Source organism: Varroa destructor, unplaced genomic scaffold (assembly GCF_002443255.2).
Source record: "Varroa destructor unplaced genomic scaffold, Vdes_3.0 BEIS01000001.1, whole genome shotgun sequence".
Classification (NCBI taxonomy): Eukaryota; Metazoa; Arthropoda; class Arachnida; order Mesostigmata; family Varroidae; genus Varroa; species Varroa destructor.
This window is the reverse complement of record NW_019211454.1, coordinates 21,903,077-21,920,418: the sequence shown is the minus strand read 5'-3', so window position 1 is coordinate 21,920,418 and position 17,342 is coordinate 21,903,077. Positions and strand designations below refer to the sequence as shown.

Sequence of the window (17,342 nt, the reverse complement as noted above, 5' to 3'; positions counted from 1 at the left end):
TCTGCATCCGATTTAGAGGTTATGGTTTGAGACCTTTAACGGGCCCTAATAAATCCAACCCTACTTTCATACAAAGGAGCTGGCACCAAGTGGAGCGCATGTCGTTGCTTTTGATTTTGGCTACGCCGATGGCAGACCTCGCACCGGGCTAGCACCTCCCGGACGCGTGTGATAAGCTAATGAATAACGTTCTTTGACGCTTTACAGCGACTCCCATTTGCCAAAGTGCCCCGTCAACTTGCATAGGGTGAGATCTCCTTTTATCTGTGGACAACAGAATATGAAGCAGTATTCCCTTCCCCTTGACCCGGTAGGCCAAGCCATACCTTAGCAGGTGTGCCGTGTCGCTGTACGAGCCCAGCACTTGGTCTTGAAAGAAGTGCATCTAGCCTCAGCGTCAGTCAAACAGTCGGCTAGCCACAATCTGTTCCCCTTTTTACCCGGCCCAGCATTATTCCTCGTTTGATCCCATCAGCATCCGTCTGTAACCTCACTTACAGGACCTTTCTATGATAGGCCCCTTTATGACCTTGTATTGCAACCGATAAGCGTGGTCGTGGTTGGCGTGTAAGACTAAGTCTTTAGCATCGACGATTGTGTAGAGTGAGCTTACGATACGCGCGACGTCCCGCACGAATTGTTGGCAATAGGAAACTAGGCCTAAGAAGCTTTTTAACTCCCTAGCAGACGCAGGATAAAGCAGGGTTTCAACTACCCGAATCTTTTCGGGGAATCCGGCGGTCATAAACTTACAGTTAGTAAAATTAGATACAGCACTTCCTGCCTTACGTAAGTGCATTTCTTTGCATTCAGCTGTAGACCGGCAGAACCCATGGCTACAAATACTTTCTGCTGGTTGTTCATGTGAGTGTCAAAGTCAGGTAAGCGGTCTATTACGTCGTTGAGGTAGACGAGAACCATTTCATACTTTAGAAGTTCAACGGTCTTACTCATCAACCCCTGGAATGTCACGGGTGCGTTGGAGACCCAATGACATCCTCATGGGCTGGTAGAGCTCCCTTGGCATGCCAAATAGCATTTTGTCCTTGTCATCTAGCTGCATGACGAGGTCCAGGGCGCTAACGTAGCGAGCGCGCGGTTAAATGGAACAGGGGCCACTTTTTCTAAAAACATTTAAAAAAGCTTCGTTTTGAACCGTACCTACGCTGCTGGACATGCCTTAAACGCTGTGACCACTCTAAACTATAGCAGTCCTCAGGAGCTGGTGAGCCAAGCTCTGGACACATATAATAGAATTCAACTGAAGAGATCTATTTACCTAGGGTGCGGTAAATCAGACAAAAGGACCGATGGTAAAGTAACCTTTACGATGTCCGAAGGGAGGCGAGTGACGATGCATCGTCATCGCCTGCCCTGAGGCTGCTTCCACTAGTCGGTCGATGCCGTAACCTCATTTGTAATAGACGCCGAATATTGCCGCCACCTGACTTAGCCTGTTACCGCGGTTTCTATTCCCTGTCACTGCCACCAAAACGCTGTAAATATAAAAACTGTTACTGACGAACAGCGTTTTACATGGCTTCAAGCACTCTGGATCTTTTATTATTTTAATTATAATTATAATTATAACTTTAATAGTGGAGGCGTGCATCCTTACAACATATAGGCTTTGGTTAACAGTAATTGGCAGGTAAAAGGAAGCGTAGACAGCGTGCCCACTAGAGCCAATAAATTATATTCGACTGAACGATCGACGTTTTTTTCAGCATGATGTTATATCTCTGGTTTGAATTGAACTCGTGAATTCTGGGTGTATGTATTTAAGCATACATAGTCTTGCTAAATACCATTCCTTGGCATATATAAGATTCGTTTATATGATTCGTTAAACCGGGGCGTAAGCAGTCCGTGTGTAACTAAACAATTGAGTGCCACTAACTGCAAGTAATCCTGTAATACCTTAGGACTTTAGTATGTACACCAGCATACATTTATAATAAATGATCAAAAGACAAGTATAGGTACTTGCCTTGTCCTTTTATATGAGGTCCAGCTGTAGTCTTCGTGGAAAAGGGCTAGTACAGCAATATGTGTTGGTTCTATTTATTTTATAAGCATCACAAATGGCACCCAAAGCCATATCATCCCAATGATAAACTCAATCTAATGGCATACAATGCACAATGCAAATCCTTGTAAAGACGGGACGACCTGCTTAAATCCAAGAAAACAGCGTGAACCTTATGTGAAACACGTATGTTTGTCTTTAAGAGAAATTCTTCATAGATTGCCAAGGATCATATAATCATAAATCGCAGGAAGAAAGATCTATTTACTTAGCCAATTTGATTGACCCCTTTGCTGCCTTATTGCCAATTGTCTCTATAAAAGATGTTTATGCATGTTTTATAATCATCCTCCCTTAAGTAGCAGGGGCGGTCAGGCGTTAGAAAGCTAAGTTCATCTTGCGGAAGCATTTAGTTTAGCGTTGACGACCCTCTATCTAGCTCTGGCGGTTTCATCGTGAAGTTTCCGAGTCGTCTTCCGGCGAAGCCCTCAAAACTTGTCCCCGATCTTATGATCCATATCTATAGGGCGCCGCTGCAAGAGATCTTTTCATTATCGCATAATTTAACTCCCCTCGCACTATTTCTACCGTTCACTCTCCCTTTACCCCACTTTTGTCGTCGTTGCCCACGTTCTAGCGTCTGCGAAACGGCTGCACTACTTAAGTTATTCGCTTAATATCGTTCGTTCAATGACACTCTTACGTTTAAAATGAAAAACTTGATTGAGGGTGGAGGGAGAGGGGGAGGGGGAGGGTAGAGCCAAAGTTTTGAGAGCAAAACCTCGAGCAGAAAAGGGAACGTTGTGGAGAAATACATAATATTCATATAAGATCCTTGCAGATTACATGTCTGAAAGCCTAGCCCAATTTTTAGGGGCCAAGTAAAAACTGCCAGTCATCGCTCCGTACGCTGTTGAGGGTTTTTTTAATTAAACAGCGTTATGTTTATTGAATCATTCAGAACCGCGATAAATATTCATATTAAAAAAGGGCTCAATTCTATAAAGATGCTATATTTTACGGTGACTTCTACTCTTCCAATGCACTTGTACCGTTTAGTATCTGAGAAGATCTGAGCGTGTGTTCGGGAAAGTTACCATTAGAGGTCAGAGCATCTGTCAGTAATTGGATAAGATAACGAACAAGCACTGCATTAAGAAATCTATAAAAGTCAAGTAAACAGAGACAAATCACTCCTGTGTCCCGATGTAGCTTGACCTCAAAGATGACAACTGCAACAAACGAACGTAAACAATAATGGCGCATAATTTTGAATAAGATCAAAAACGATGGTTGAGTTCGACAAGTCGAAGTTTGTTGTGTTGCATTTCGTATTGAATGATCTAGCATAGTATGCATGGGTAAGTTAATTCGGTATTATTAAATTTGCTTCGTTGATTTCGTTACCTAGACCCAATTGGACCCACTTGACGTGCGTCGGACCGGATAATATCTCACTGTGGCACCATGGCGGTCTTATACACGTTCAAATTGTAGCCAGCTGTACACAATGAAAATAACAACAATTGCTTTAATACTGAGCCTAAGTACCCCGTTCAAAAGCGTCCCGAAGGGCATTGCTTAAAGCTGTACCAAAACTGCAATTAAATCTACGTGTTTGTGAAACCCATATTATATATATGGGCTTATTATATATAACTTATTATAATATATAAGTTATGTATATATATATATATATTAAGTTTACGGTTAGTGTTGTTTTATTGGTGAATCTTTTCACCCTTGGACCAGCCCCTTTATAGAAGACGAAAACGGTAGATTCGACTAAATTATAGTGTTAGATGCTAGAACTCACGGATGCGATGGACAATGGCACAAGCCGAAATAGGTCAGTTTTTTTCGACTGTGTTCTTTCAGTAACTTCAGCGAAACTTACAATGATTGTAAGTTTTGCTAAAGCTAGTATTTTCTAACGGTATGGGTGATCCACATCCATCAGTTTTGCATGGCAAGCACGTCTTCATTTATCTCAATTGCGTATATAGTTATAATGGTGACGTGAAAGGAAACTGCTGTTTCAACATGTACTATCATAGTTATGACTGATCAATTCATGCGCGCATTAAATGCCAGAATACTATATATTATTGCAAGAACTACATTTGAACGAGGCATCTCGTCCAACGGAATAATTAATATAATTTATTGATAATTAAAATTACTAATAAACCAATTTCAATTTCAGCCGTGTTACTCAGCGTGTTTATTGCTACGGTTTTGTGCCTAGCGTTTCTGGCCGGGTCAGCTGCCGGTGCCGAAGAACAGGAACATGCTTTTCAGGTTAGTGTGGTAATCACGACGGCCAAGAGGCACACATACATGCAAGTATAACTTAATAAAATCGTCTTCAGTAGGTTTATTGCTTAGCTAAATTTTCATAAACAGCACAAAATAACTGCGGGCCATTCAGTCTGATACTTGTTCCCCTGTAAGCAATAAGAAGCAACATTGTATGTATTTCTAAATTCGATATAAACTTTGTTTGCGTGTCTAGGGAACGGCAACTGGTCACGGAAGGGCTGCATCGGATACTGAGATGATGAATGCGATCAGGTAGAGAAGCACAATAGCTATCATTATGGCATGCGTTAATTTTCGATTTCATTAAAAAAATATTTAAATCCTTATCAATCACCGACCAGTTTTCCTTTCCCTTCTTCTATCTAAGCCGAGAACCTATGTTTGCAATATTTTATATATGATATTATTATATGTATAAATTCCTATTTAATTGAGCTGTATACAGATCCACACAAGTCGATCCTCCTCAAGCATTTCGTAACACACTCCCACGACTGCCGAATCATGATCTCCTTAAAATGGTGATCTGGATTAATTCTGCCCGTAGGCACATACAGCTGTGGGAATTTTCCATGTTTTTATATTGACACCATTTTTCATCATTCGTAACAATTATGGAAAAAAAAAATCTGTTATCGTTACCTGCTTATGCCGGTCAAAGTACTGGCAGACAACAAAAGGCTATGTTTTTTAGCCTTGCGTGCTTTACCTCGTTTAGGGGATACGCGAAGAGGTTTTTGTTCAAATACAGGAAGTCATACATCCTAGGTGCTTCAAATATTTTGCGGCTTATCTTTTCGGCGAATTCACGGGTTGTTTGCCATCCTCATCGACCTCAGGTAGCCGACAGAGCAGAATGCATCCTTCAGTTCGAGAACTACTATTGGTGAGCTTGGTTAATCACCTTCAAACAGTGTTCTCAGGCATAGACTCCGCACCGCCATGATATAAGTATCTTACCTCAGTCAATAGCGAATTAGAGTAGACATCAAATATGCACGTTTCTTTTTTATCAGGAACATCTATCTCTGTAGCCTAACCTCAATGCAATGTTCCGCTTACCGCATAATGATAATACGGGACTATGGAAGTGAATGAACATATTCATATGCTATAGAAAAAAAGAAAGGGAACATTAAAGAAAACCCATCTTACAATCTAATATCTGACATTTATGTTTAATGAAGTGCTTAATTTATATTTATACATATCGAAAAAGTTGAAGAGATGAAACTATCGCTACTAACAAAATTTAAGACACGTTAATTGGAAAATCCGCATAGTTTACAAATATGAGTTGGGTTTCAAACCTTGTATATCGTGAGCAATTTCTTACAAGGCGAATAATAAGCCGCCGGTTCTGGAAGTTGCGGAAGAAAACGTTGACCTTGAAAGTGGGTCTCGGGGAGAGTAAATAACGAGGAACTGAGAGCTGTAGCGGAAGCTGATTCTGAAGCAAGTACACGGATCTGAACACTCAGGTTTCGTGTAGAGAAAAACATCACACTCGTCTAGCTTGGTCAAGTTCCTAGAGGGAAGAATTGGGTAAATAAATGCCGAATGATTTGAGCAGGTATCAAAAACAGGCGTTTGGACACTTGTGTTTTTTTTGCTCGAATTTTCATTTGTTACGAACGGTAGTTCCTCTAGAATAATCGCAGACGGGGCATTTCAGTGCATAATGTACAAGCAGAGCATGAGCCTAACGCAAATGCACAGCTATGAATATGTAGAATGTTTGCTTTGAACTTTAGTGCAGGTACTATCCATTATAGCTTTATAAATTCAGGCCTGCCTATTTCGACTTAGGTGTATTGTCAATTATTGCAGAAGAAGATAAACCAACTTTGCATCAATGAAAAAGAGTTAAAAGAACGTTAATACGTGGTAACGTTCGACCGAACAGGGCATGAGTTGCGGTAGAAAACATTGGCAGACTCCCTCTTATCCATCATCGTTATCGGGCATTTCTTGCAAAAATCACATTTTTTCACCGAAATTTCAATAGCTCATAATGCAAAAAATTAACATCACGTCGAATTTGCCTTTCAAGATATGGCTTCTTAAAAAGCGTAAAGTACAACTTTACGCCTTTTAAGAAGCCAAATAACCAAGTTACCATCTGAAAGGTGAAGGGTCGTCATTGGTAACTGCACGTACTTCGATTAAGAATGAAGAAACTTATGTATGTGTAAAAAGTTTGAACTTACTATTGCGAACGTTCATACGAAACAGTTTAATTACACAATCTTGTTATATGTCAAAAAAAGTCGTACAATTTCAAAACCAGTTTTTTTTTTTTCACAAGAATGGATACGAGGTAAATGGATTCACATATACCGCGTGTATCAATTCATATTAAAACTGGCTATTTACAATGTGAAGGTAACTTGCTAGCTAGGGGCAATTAACTCTGTATGAACAGAAAACAGCCATTTTTTGATACGAACTTTTTTGAATTTTAGAACGATTCTATTGCGTTCTCTACGTTCTCCTCGCTACCATGGTGGTACCAGCCGCAGATACGATTATGTCAAGCGATTTCCGGAAGTAAGTAGAGTTACCGAAACATTACTAGTAGAAATTTACGTGATTAACTTGTACGAAAGTGGGGCTATCTTACCTCTAAATAATTTTTTAATTGCATAGTGTTTAGTATGCCAGAGGATTAACGACAGTCTATACTAGAACTTGGATAGCCTTGTTAAACATCGGGTTGGACCCATAGCCGATGAAGTAGATTGAAATAATTTAAGGAAGAGCTTGTAAAACCAGGAGTCTAAGCGGGTTTAGGGCTATAATGGCTTGCAAAAATACGATATCGTATCGAGACAGAGTAAAATCTCAACACAACACAGTTGTGTCATTTCATATATAAATACAATTGCTTTAACTTCGAACGAACAGGGCATTGTTGATAGTATTGTATAGGTGACGCGGCTACAGTTATATGTTTGTATCTTATGCTTCTTTTCTGCGGAATTGATATTTACTGCTCCGAATTTTTACCTGAACAGGTCAACGCCCGGGGCTTCGAGTCAGACATTTTTGACGAGGGCTTTGGTGATTTTAGCCCCGTCAGGCGCCGATAGAGTAATCATGCGACCACACAACAGAAATCCTCGAAGCCTGCGAAAGCGGCATTGAATGACAGGGTGGATGACGGGTGAATGATTGATGATCAAACGCTAATAATACAGTTATCGCCCGAACGGCAGGTAATTTATTGCACCCCGGCAGTGATTTAATAATCGTAGACAAAGCACGTATGTACATGCGTTGCATCGTTTGCACAGAGACAGCTTCAGCCAGCATCTACTATCTACAAATAATAACAATAATCTCTTCTGTATATATCTATCTAACTGTGTCGATAATATTTTTGTAGAGAAACGTATCGTAGGAAATAATCTTAGTTCCCCTGCTGAAACTATCACCCTTACTGAGTCACTGCCTACGTTCCGCGTAGACAATTCTAACGCATCCAACAATCGCAATTTTCCTTCAGAGGATGGAGCGAACAGAAGATACCAGCTCGTGTATATTCACGCCCCAGTGAGAATCCAGCCTCCGGTCTCCGGGAAAATAGCACCAAAGGAAAGGCAAAAACAGTTCCTAAAAAAATACCTCATCGTAACCTGTTGTGCTGAAAAGTTACGCCATAGACTTTGCGCGCAGCAAGGATGCTTTCGCGGCAACACGTCATAGTGTCTAGTCAACATGTATTAACACGACGAACATAGCTGACGTCGCCATTGAAACGTGTAATGGAAAAAGATCATTCGTATAAGCACACGTGATCGCGTCACACTTTAGACTGATTTTACACTGATATAGATTTCTAATCAAATAGAACGATGTTACCATGCAAACAACAGCAGTTCGTGGATTTCCACCAGACCCCACTAGGTACTGAATAATGACAGAAACGTCGTAACGGCAACGAGAGATCAACGGCAAAATGAAAATCAGCCCCACCAGTTATTATGAAGTGAAAATATCGATATCGTATCTCAGAAACTGAATCTCCCAAATTGATATCGCATAACTTACGACACGACACGACACGTTCCCACCGGAACGTTGCGCATAACTTAAGTGAATTACACTTACGCCGCGCTCGCAGCGACACACATGACACGTTTACATGAAAACAGCATATTGAAAATTATAACTTATTCAAAACGACATATGTATATATATATACATATATTTCTTTGATGCAACCAAAGAGAGGCGTGAATATTTGTTCGACGTTAATTATAAGACCCGAATGAGTGTTGGACTTCGCTGAATTGATCACTGCGAAGGTTAGCGAACCAAAATTAGCTAAGAAAAATTGAAGCTTGTTAGTGTCGGGAACTATCCCCCGATAGAGAACAACAATCATAGAAGACCTATCAATCAGTCAGCGAGAATGAAACGAACCCACATACACATGTCCCGCATAACCAACCCCTGAACATGAACCCCTGAACCCCTGAATCTCAAAACTGAAAGACTTGCTGGAAGAAACGCCACTATACATTAGATAAGAAAAAAGTGACCGGATAAGACTATGTTAGTAATCCTATTTTCGAATATTAGCCAAATAAAAAATATATGCATCGCAGATTGTGTATATATATATATATATGTGTGTGTATGTAGAATATTGCGTTTTTCTATATATATATATATATATATATATATATATATATATAGAGAGAGAGAGAGAGAGAGAGAGAGGGAGAGAGGAAAAACGCAATTCCGTGAATATATAGCAACTAGGTTGGAATAATAAAATGTCTGCTTTCTGTCAAATGCAGTACTAATAATTCACACTGATGACGACCTCTCTCGATACAGGTTTACCTATGCCACGGATAGCTATAAATAACAACGTAGTGAAAAATTCGAAATTAAGAACGCAGCAGAACCGCCTCGTTCGTTGCAAGCTCATAATGATATTCCAGAGAATAGTCGTAATTTCCAGCTGAGTCTACTAACAAAGCAGGTCAATCGATGAGCATCCGGCCGACGCTAATCGAGGAAAAGGTCCCACTGAAAACTGCTGTCATTCGGCAGCGTCACACGTACGTCGACGTCGGATCTTTCTCGTATGGGGTTCGTACGAGTACTGATATATCTCTGGGGCATACAGCTGTGAATACCCACGTACGTAAATCGAAATGTGAAGCGAATAGCAACCCATTAAATGAGCCAGATTTTGTTCATAGCGAAATCACAGAAGTTACCGAGAGTAAACTTTTGTATGAAAAAGGTTTTAGCCCATGAATGGGTGTCGCAGCTGGTCATTTCGGTGCAACGCGGAAATAGAAGGCTTCTAGTCCCGTCCAAGCTGAGACGAATTAGGTAAATTAAATTTCAGCTACTCTCGGCATTGTTGCTGGGATTGCTGACACTAGGACTTGCTCAAAGCTACGTTTATAGGAAATGCGATTCCGGCCTAAACCAGAAGTTTAATGACTACTCCTTTTAGAAAGGAGAGTCTAATGGAATGGTGCTTCTTTTTTTCGGCGCACGAAACGATATGATTTATCGATGAGCGATACGTGGGGGTTATGTTGTCTAAGAGGAGGCTTTGGGTAGCCATGACATAAGCTCTATTGAAATACAGCGGACGGCTAAATCGAATGCGTCTCCATTTCGTCTTACCATTCGTCCATTCGTCTTAACAACGGCACTACTCGCAAGATTTGTTTTCTTGTTATTGTTTCACGTATACGTACTTTGAATGGTGCCACTTTTGCTGGCATTGACAGCGAAAAGACATCCGCTGTGGACGATTAATCTAAGCTCCAAAATGAGAGGCGTCCCGAAAGGCCGGACAATTCAGCTTGTGAGGGAATAGTTTTAATTGTTATCTATTTCTTGTGTTATCCGGATACTTGTCAAATGATCTAGCGTACAAAATGCCCCAGATCTGAACAATCAACTCCAGTTATTTAGATGTGGCATATTGCGTCACGCATGTGTTTTCATATATATTACAGTTACCGGAGCTTATTTAAGGTGTCACATCGGGTTGTACAATAGCACTTAAGAGTGAGAAGAACATTTGTGCATCGTTTATTTTTTTTGCATTGTTGTCTGCTGGACTCTGTAGTAGCAGCAGGTTACTCTAGAGACTGATATTTCGAAATACGACTTCTACGATTAACTTCTAGTCGATTAACTTAGTTAGTTCGATTAACTTCGAATACATCGTACAGCGATTGATAGATCGACGTCCCTGATATGGATATATGACTTGTTTAAAGAAAATACATTTAATCCGCTTGACTGTCAAACCTACTAGCAATATTATAATTTTCTGTAGCTACACATACGGTTATATGCTGGCGGCGTCCGTTTCGTAAGTCTCGTTTTAGGTCACAGCTTATACTTACTATGATACACGTTGTAAATTTTCTGCTGGAAGCTTCTAAGGACTTGTTTAGGATTACTTAAAAACACAGCATACTGGTTAATCAACACCGACGCTTATCGGTCTAAACTGTTTGACCTCCTCTATCTGCTTTACGTCCGTCTTGTCCAACTATTTGACCTACTCGTAATCTGCTCAGGTGTTTGTCGGAGCAGTAATTCATCGGGTTACATAGACCAGCAAAAAAGCTGTTTAGTTTCGATAACTCGCTATGCAAAAAGGCATTAGTCAGCTAGACAATCGACGCCCAGAAGTCTTTTTATATAAACTGAGTTCAGGATGTAATTTATCAAGAAATACCGTCAATCCAGACGAGTTTTTCTTTTCGAGAGTACTGAGTACTATTTATGTCGTACAGCAGTTGGACATATAGCATCTACTCGGTTCCCCCGGGAATAGGTGAACCTAATAAAATACGCTCACCAAAAGCTGTATAACGTGTTTGTAAAGAAGGCCATATCCAGTACGGGATTCCAGAATAGCATAGCAAAGGACAAAACTGGCTGGAGACACACAAATCTCGTTTTGAGCTCAAGGCTAGCTATCTTCAAGGCATTTGTTTACAGTATAACACAGTTCGGCCCTTCAGAGCCGAGATTTGGACTTGGAACCACGTAAGACCTAAACTAAAGCGCTAAAATTTCATTGAATGTCTGATGGACTGACTGAAATCACAACTCGAAGCAGGATAGAACACAAAAATGAATTTGACGTTAAGGATGAAAACACTGCTTCTCCTGTTCATCTACTATAGAACTTGCAAGTCATATTAAAAATAGGAGGCCTACACACTTCAGGAAGCTTGCGCTCATCTATCACTGCTTAAGAAGCTAGGTTTTCGCGAGGTGTGTATATATGTAAGCTAGTTTTTGATGCGTTCATATATCTAGCGTTAACGCCTAACAATTAATCATTTTCAAAAAAGAAAGAATATATCAGCAGAATGTTTCAACTGTGTGTCCTATGAAAGCAAAAAAGATCATGTTTGCTAGCATTCAATTTGGAAAATGAATGTTACTAGTTTCTAGGTTATTTATTTAAGATCAAAATGATAGAACGGACTAAAAGGGGCATAACGTTAGCCGCGACACGCTGTCGCATGAGTCCCTTTGCTGAAAACTTTCGACTTCGCGTTGCGTTCGAGACTTATAGCGTTTTGCTGGGAGCGAGTCCTTCATAGCTTTGTCGATCAGGAACGCTCCGAGGCAGATAGATGAAAATAGCAGTTATTCTCGTGCACCTTTTGGACTTTTCTGTGACCTAGTAGTGCTTTCTAGTCATCTGCACCGGCGTCACGCAAAGCAACTGTCCATTAAAAGATCTTCTAATAACAAAGCTGCTAGAAGCCAGAAAAGAGGCCAACTTGAATTAGTTGGACATCGCATGAGTTGCAGTAGATCGAGACGTAGAATGACCTGAAGATGTTCCGGCAAGAGCTCCATGTCCGGACACCTCTTTGGGGCAGATCTTCAACAGGGCCCCACCCACATCCTCCCTGGGTCGGTGATATAAGCTAACCTGTTCCTCTCATACCGGCTAATCGTATCTTGGATGCAGTGCCGAAAGTGCAACATGTCACGGTGGCTTGCAATAACCACATTACTGCTTCTTACGCTGAAAGCTGGTGCTGAATCTTCTAATTTGACCACATCGTTCGCAGATCGAGTCTCCTCCTCGTCTATCGCAAGATTAAAAAATAAGAGCCCAAAGGATTCGCCGAATGTGAGCTTAAGGGGTGCTGGAGCTTTCAAGTTAGGTTCATTGATCGACAATATACTGCCAAAGAGTAAGGACGTTTCGAACTCGAATCCGGTGGTGCACGTTGGCCGAGACGTACACAGTAAGTACAACAGATTTTACCAGTTAAGTGAAAATGTATTCTTCTAACTGCTGTTTCCTGCGTAAGATTGTGACATCTTTTGGGCCTTTGAGTGGCAGCTTGACGGACAGGGCAGACATAATCTTCGAGCGACTCTTGTGATGGTAATCAAATAACGGCCAGAACCAAATATCCTTTAGGAACAACTCGATAGATCAAAGTTGGAAGTAGGGTTCTAGTTGTTTTTGTTGGTCTCTGTTTAACAAGGATATTTTTCAATTACACTATTAACGTTTTGCCAACCTTCAGTGCTCACTACAAGTAATTCAGTTGTGTTTCAGCACCCGGGTTTCTGGGTGTATAGTTTCAGCAAAACAAATAATAGGAGCAGACCGCAAAAACGGTCATATGTATGTAACTTCTCAAGTCGACTGCTATAATAACTTGCTCGTTTTAATAAAATTATTCATATTAATATGTTTATATGTGATTTCTATTCTGTACAAAAAAAGGCTGAGCGGTTATAGGGGAAATTATCTAAGTAACGCAGTGGTATATCTGTACACAGGGACTACACAAATTCATCTTATCTCCATTACGATTGACTGAAATCATCGGCATTGTTATTATTATTATTTTGCTTATCGCAAAATCGTGCTAACAAAAAATGGGTCAATCACATTACTTTTTTTAGCTAATTAACTTTGAACAATTACCACAATATCCTACCTTACTACTTTTAGAAAATAGATAGAAATGGCTGGCCGTTTGCGTAAGACTCGATGAAACGCGACAGCAGTCTTGTTCTCGTATCTGTATATGGTCTACGTTGCGGGCAGGCATTCGTTTCGTAATATGCGATCGATTTTGCGCTGAGGTTATAGAAAACACCCACTCAAATGATGCCATATACGTAAATATCAGTGTAACCTTTTTGCCAAAATGTATGAAGTCATTTTGTACGTATTACATATTTGAATAGATGCATGTCAGAAGAGGCCAGGTATGATTTTTATAACGCCGCACTGTATAATTTGAGGTATTGTTCGAATAAGTCACTTGCTGCCCAATCGACCCATTTATATAGAACTCGGCATTAATCGGGCAACGCACCGATTTTCTGAATAGCATAAAGAGCTTTCTACTTTTACATATACAGTATGGAATTGGATTGGGTAGCGAATTGGAATAAGCGTCCCGAATATTCATTGAAAAAAAACTAACCTAGAAGAAATTCGTTGATTTTTGTCTGCTCTGTAGCTGGAGCCGGATCGGCGTTGTTTTTGCGTCATTACAGCTGCTTGGAGATAGTTAAGGATTTACATACTATTTTCGTCAATTAACAAATACACGGATCCATGAAATCGTCTTCATTTCCCAGAAGAAGGACTTTGCGATGAGTCCATATCTGGTCCGTCATGGCCATTGCTGTGCTGCGTCCTTGAAACTAATAGCCGTAGTTTTCAGATCGACTGAAGATAAAATGGCAAGGGTGAAGGGATGTTTTTCGTTCCGTGCCGTAACCATTGATCTTCTAGGAAAATATCTTCTGTGTTTTAACTGCGATCTTTACCCAAACTCCGAATGATTGTTTAAATTGTGGTTGACTTACAATTAGAGGTGGCTTTTTAGGACATTCGGTTGGTGTCACCACTTTTATATATACTCGCATACAAATATAGCTCACGTCGTTCGATGTGATAAAATGAGATGTTATTCGTTTTAATTATTCAATAATTATAAAAGCCGTATGATAATATTTATTTGTTTACCTCATTCGTTTTCGAGTCATGCCTTTATGTGGTAAAAACAGAAACTAAGGTGACACAAAGCTGCCAGACCTAAGTGGATCGCCATGTTTGCCAAAAGTGTTCGTTTCGAAGAACGCTCACAGTCTGAGGGTCTAACACAGTAAAAGACGTCGGCAAAAACGTTAACAAATACGTTCTACTTTTAATTAGCAGAGCGTTCAAAAGACTTGTTGTGCGTCTTCGGCCAAATCTTACGGACCGTAGAATTACGTTTTGAGCCTCACTATATGAACAGCTAATAGTGCAACAGATGCGTTGACATGTCCATTTGGTCGGGTCTGTTTGCGTTAAAAATTAAAGACCACTATTTGCTATCGGGCTTTCAGAGGAAAGACATTTCCGAGATGGATTTCCGCCCTTTCAACCACGTGATATCCTTTTGCAGTGCTATTTATAGCTTTGAATAGTTCAAAGCATTTGTGTGTAATTGTTTGGTTGCAGAAGTACATTGCATGGACGGCTTGATTCTCCAACATGTTTTTTTTAGGGACCTTCGAATATAGCGAATATATACAAAAAAATTTCGTTTCCGCCTATTTTATCCAGATGTTGCTGGGGGCCGTTCTCTGCCTGGAGTTGTGGCTGCCGTAGGTCGTAATACAATGGCGCGTTCGCTTCTCTCCCTGATGGGTCCCTTTATGTTGGGAGCCATAATGACTGCACCGCTGATTGCGCCTTCTGCTATCTTGGCTATGGGAGCGCTAGCTCCTATGGTGGGGATCGGCAGTGGGACCGGGGTTGGAGTTTTTCGCCGGCGGAGAGAGATCCGTCAGTCACTCTTCGAGGTTGAGCAAGATATTCGGCAACAGGTAATTGTCGATCCTGAGTAATAATAAGCATCTTTGACAAATGCAAAAAAAAATTTGGTAAAAGCAATGCGAAAATTAGAGAGAAAAAAAGTGACTGAACTATTTAACGTACTTGTGAATGCCTTGAAATATCGATAGGTTAAACAGGCTTAAACGGGTTAATGCGAGTACACTATCTTTGCGATTTCCTATCTGCTTCTGTAACGATACGGACTCGCCAATGAAAATGCTAGTAATTTTTCCATGTTGAATGTATGTTTATGAAATTTCTCCGAATTTGATTATATATCGAATCTAATCACCGGTTTCGCAACGATCTGGTGGCCAATGAAGGACTTTGTTACCGCTAAGGGCCTTGGCCACATTTCGATATCTATTCTAAGTGATAAGGTGCACTAAGGCAACAACGGACGCCGGTTGCGCAGCTGCCGCTTGTCGGTGCACTTAAGAGCAGTGACATGTGTACGCATTCAATGGATCATCCATTATCGATATTTGATTCAGAATGAAACGAGCAATGCACAATGACATTTAACCGTTCTGTTTTACTACGCCGTTTATAAGAACTTAGGCATAAATAACTTAGATCCTGGCAACCAGTCACAATCAAAGTTGTAGAACTGTAGAGCCATCGCACCCTAGGGCGCGTCCGTAGAAAGCTGCACATGTTATATTGCAAACTTATGTTGAATGTCACGTTCGAACTTCTTATCTAAATTACACATAGTTCACTATGTGGTAGAACAAAGAAGTGCCTACAACGATAGATCGCATCGTTAGAATATCATGAAGATTGCGCGGTACACATCTGTTCTACGCCGCAAGCAAATCAATCTTATGCTTGAGGCGCACGAGCTGTAGATCCACGCTTAGCCTGCCTTTGAAACCGTAAATAGTAATAGTTAGTTCCGTATCGTGCAATAGCGTTCATCCAGTGAGAATAGTGTGTTGACAAATATAGAAAACTTAAAACGTCATTGATATAACGTGCGATGTTAATTTCAGATGAAGCGGATCCTTGAAGAACTCGAACAATTCTTGAGTCCTACCCCGAAATCTAAGAATTTTCGAGGACATGAAAAGAGCAGTAATTGACTTTAACGTTTTTTGACGTGCCTGGAAGAGCGGCTCTTCCTTCCGACTATCGTCCATTCTGATTAGCAAAAAATCTTCTACCCGATTGCATTACCCTCCAACGAGCATAGCGAATACATATAGTGCCTATACTCATGGAAAAATGCGATCAAAGACTTTTCTGCTAGTGTTTTCTTTAGACAATCAAACTAAAAGCGCTTTCTATCACCACGTTGACAGAAATTTTTCGTGTACGTCTAGAATTGGAGTTGGTTACAATGCTGTCGTGTCTTAAGCCTGTCTTTCATTTGGGCTTTCTGATGTAGGACACGCCTTGTCACACCTACAGTTCATTTCATCTCGTTCAATTTTCACGTCACATCTTTCCGTCCGTCCGTCCGTCTGCCTGCCTGCCTGCCTGCCTGCCTGTCTATATAATTACAGTAGTAATTGTTTATTCTTACGTGATCATAACCGAACATTAGCTGCCGCTTGTTTATAGTTGAGAAGTAGCCTTACACTCCTGTCTCTATTCTATCCTGTCAAAAGTCAAAGGTGCCTGAGTCGTTGAGCATCACTTCCGACGGCTAAATAATGGTCCTTAGAAAAAAACTCGACCTGAAGTGTGTGTACATAGGGTATCGAACTTAGATTATCTCACGTGTCTCTGAGTCCATTGAATAAATATGTTAGCATTGCACGATTACGGAGACATATAGCTCACATCGTATAGCACTGGTGAGTTATTTTGATCAGTACCTCAACTCTTTTTTAAAAGCACTCTTAAAACTCAACAAAAGCATAGTATCTTTTTCTATGATTATTAATTTTGAGTTATTTGAGTAAATTAGTAATAAACACATTTGGGCGATATTTCGGCCATAATTATTTATTCTGCTGTAATGGCACTGGGTCAAGACCCAGGACGGATATGATTATTTATGGTCAGCTATTTCCACAGTTGTCAATGCTTTCACACTACTCGGTCCATAAATAAACCAAAGTATTTAATTTGTAAATTTTGAAACATCGCTTTTTTTTTTTTAAT

At 40.4% G+C, this 17,342-nt stretch overlaps 2 protein-coding genes across 7 annotated transcripts in view; both read left to right on the top strand.

The window, feature by feature from the left end:
* The window catches only part of LOC111243371 (uncharacterized), a 41,896-nt gene extending 32,933 nt beyond the window's left edge, over nucleotides 1–8,963 (top strand). For 4 of the 6 annotated variants that reach the window (XM_086976741.1, XM_022788814.2, XM_022788815.2 and 1 more), the window contains exons 2-6: nucleotides 4,236–4,330; nucleotides 4,545–4,603; nucleotides 6,817–6,901; nucleotides 7,369–7,569; nucleotides 7,860–8,963. In XM_086976741.1, the coding sequence (XP_086832867.1) occupies nucleotides 4,236–4,330; nucleotides 4,545–4,603; nucleotides 6,817–6,901; nucleotides 7,369–7,443 (314 nt within the window). In that variant the 3' untranslated portion in view covers nucleotides 7,444–7,569; nucleotides 7,860–8,963. Of the gene's footprint in view, nucleotides 1–3,272; nucleotides 3,391–3,563; nucleotides 3,879–4,235; nucleotides 4,331–4,544; nucleotides 4,604–6,816; nucleotides 6,902–7,368; nucleotides 7,570–7,859 lie in introns of those variants that run through there. The other 2 variants (XM_022788816.2, XM_086976743.1) reach the window with 2 other exon arrangements.
* A 145-nt stretch (nucleotides 8,964–9,108) lies between these two features.
* On the top strand, nucleotides 9,109–17,320 carry LOC111243366 (uncharacterized). Its single transcript, XM_022788809.2, has 3 exons — nucleotides 9,109–12,621; nucleotides 14,958–15,220; nucleotides 16,226–17,320. The coding sequence occupies exons 1-3, from the start codon at nucleotides 12,333–12,335 to the stop codon at nucleotides 16,313–16,315; spliced, it is 642 nt and encodes a 213-aa protein (XP_022644544.1). The 5' UTR covers nucleotides 9,109–12,332; the 3' UTR covers nucleotides 16,316–17,320.
* The last annotated feature ends 22 nt before the right edge of the window (nucleotides 17,321–17,342 follow it).

Excerpts from the sequence above, each read along its gene's own strand:
- LOC111243366 (XM_022788809.2), top strand. The coding sequence starts at position 12,333 with ATGCAGTGCCGAAAGTGCAACATGTCACGGTGGCTTGCAATAACCACA. Across the intron at positions 12,622-14,957 it reads CGTTGGCCGAGACGTACACA|ATGTTGCTGGGGGCCGTTCT; the intron begins GTAAGTACAACA and ends TATTTTATCCAG. Across the intron at positions 15,221-16,225 it reads AGCAAGATATTCGGCAACAG|ATGAAGCGGATCCTTGAAGA; the intron begins GTAATTGTCGAT and ends TGTTAATTTCAG.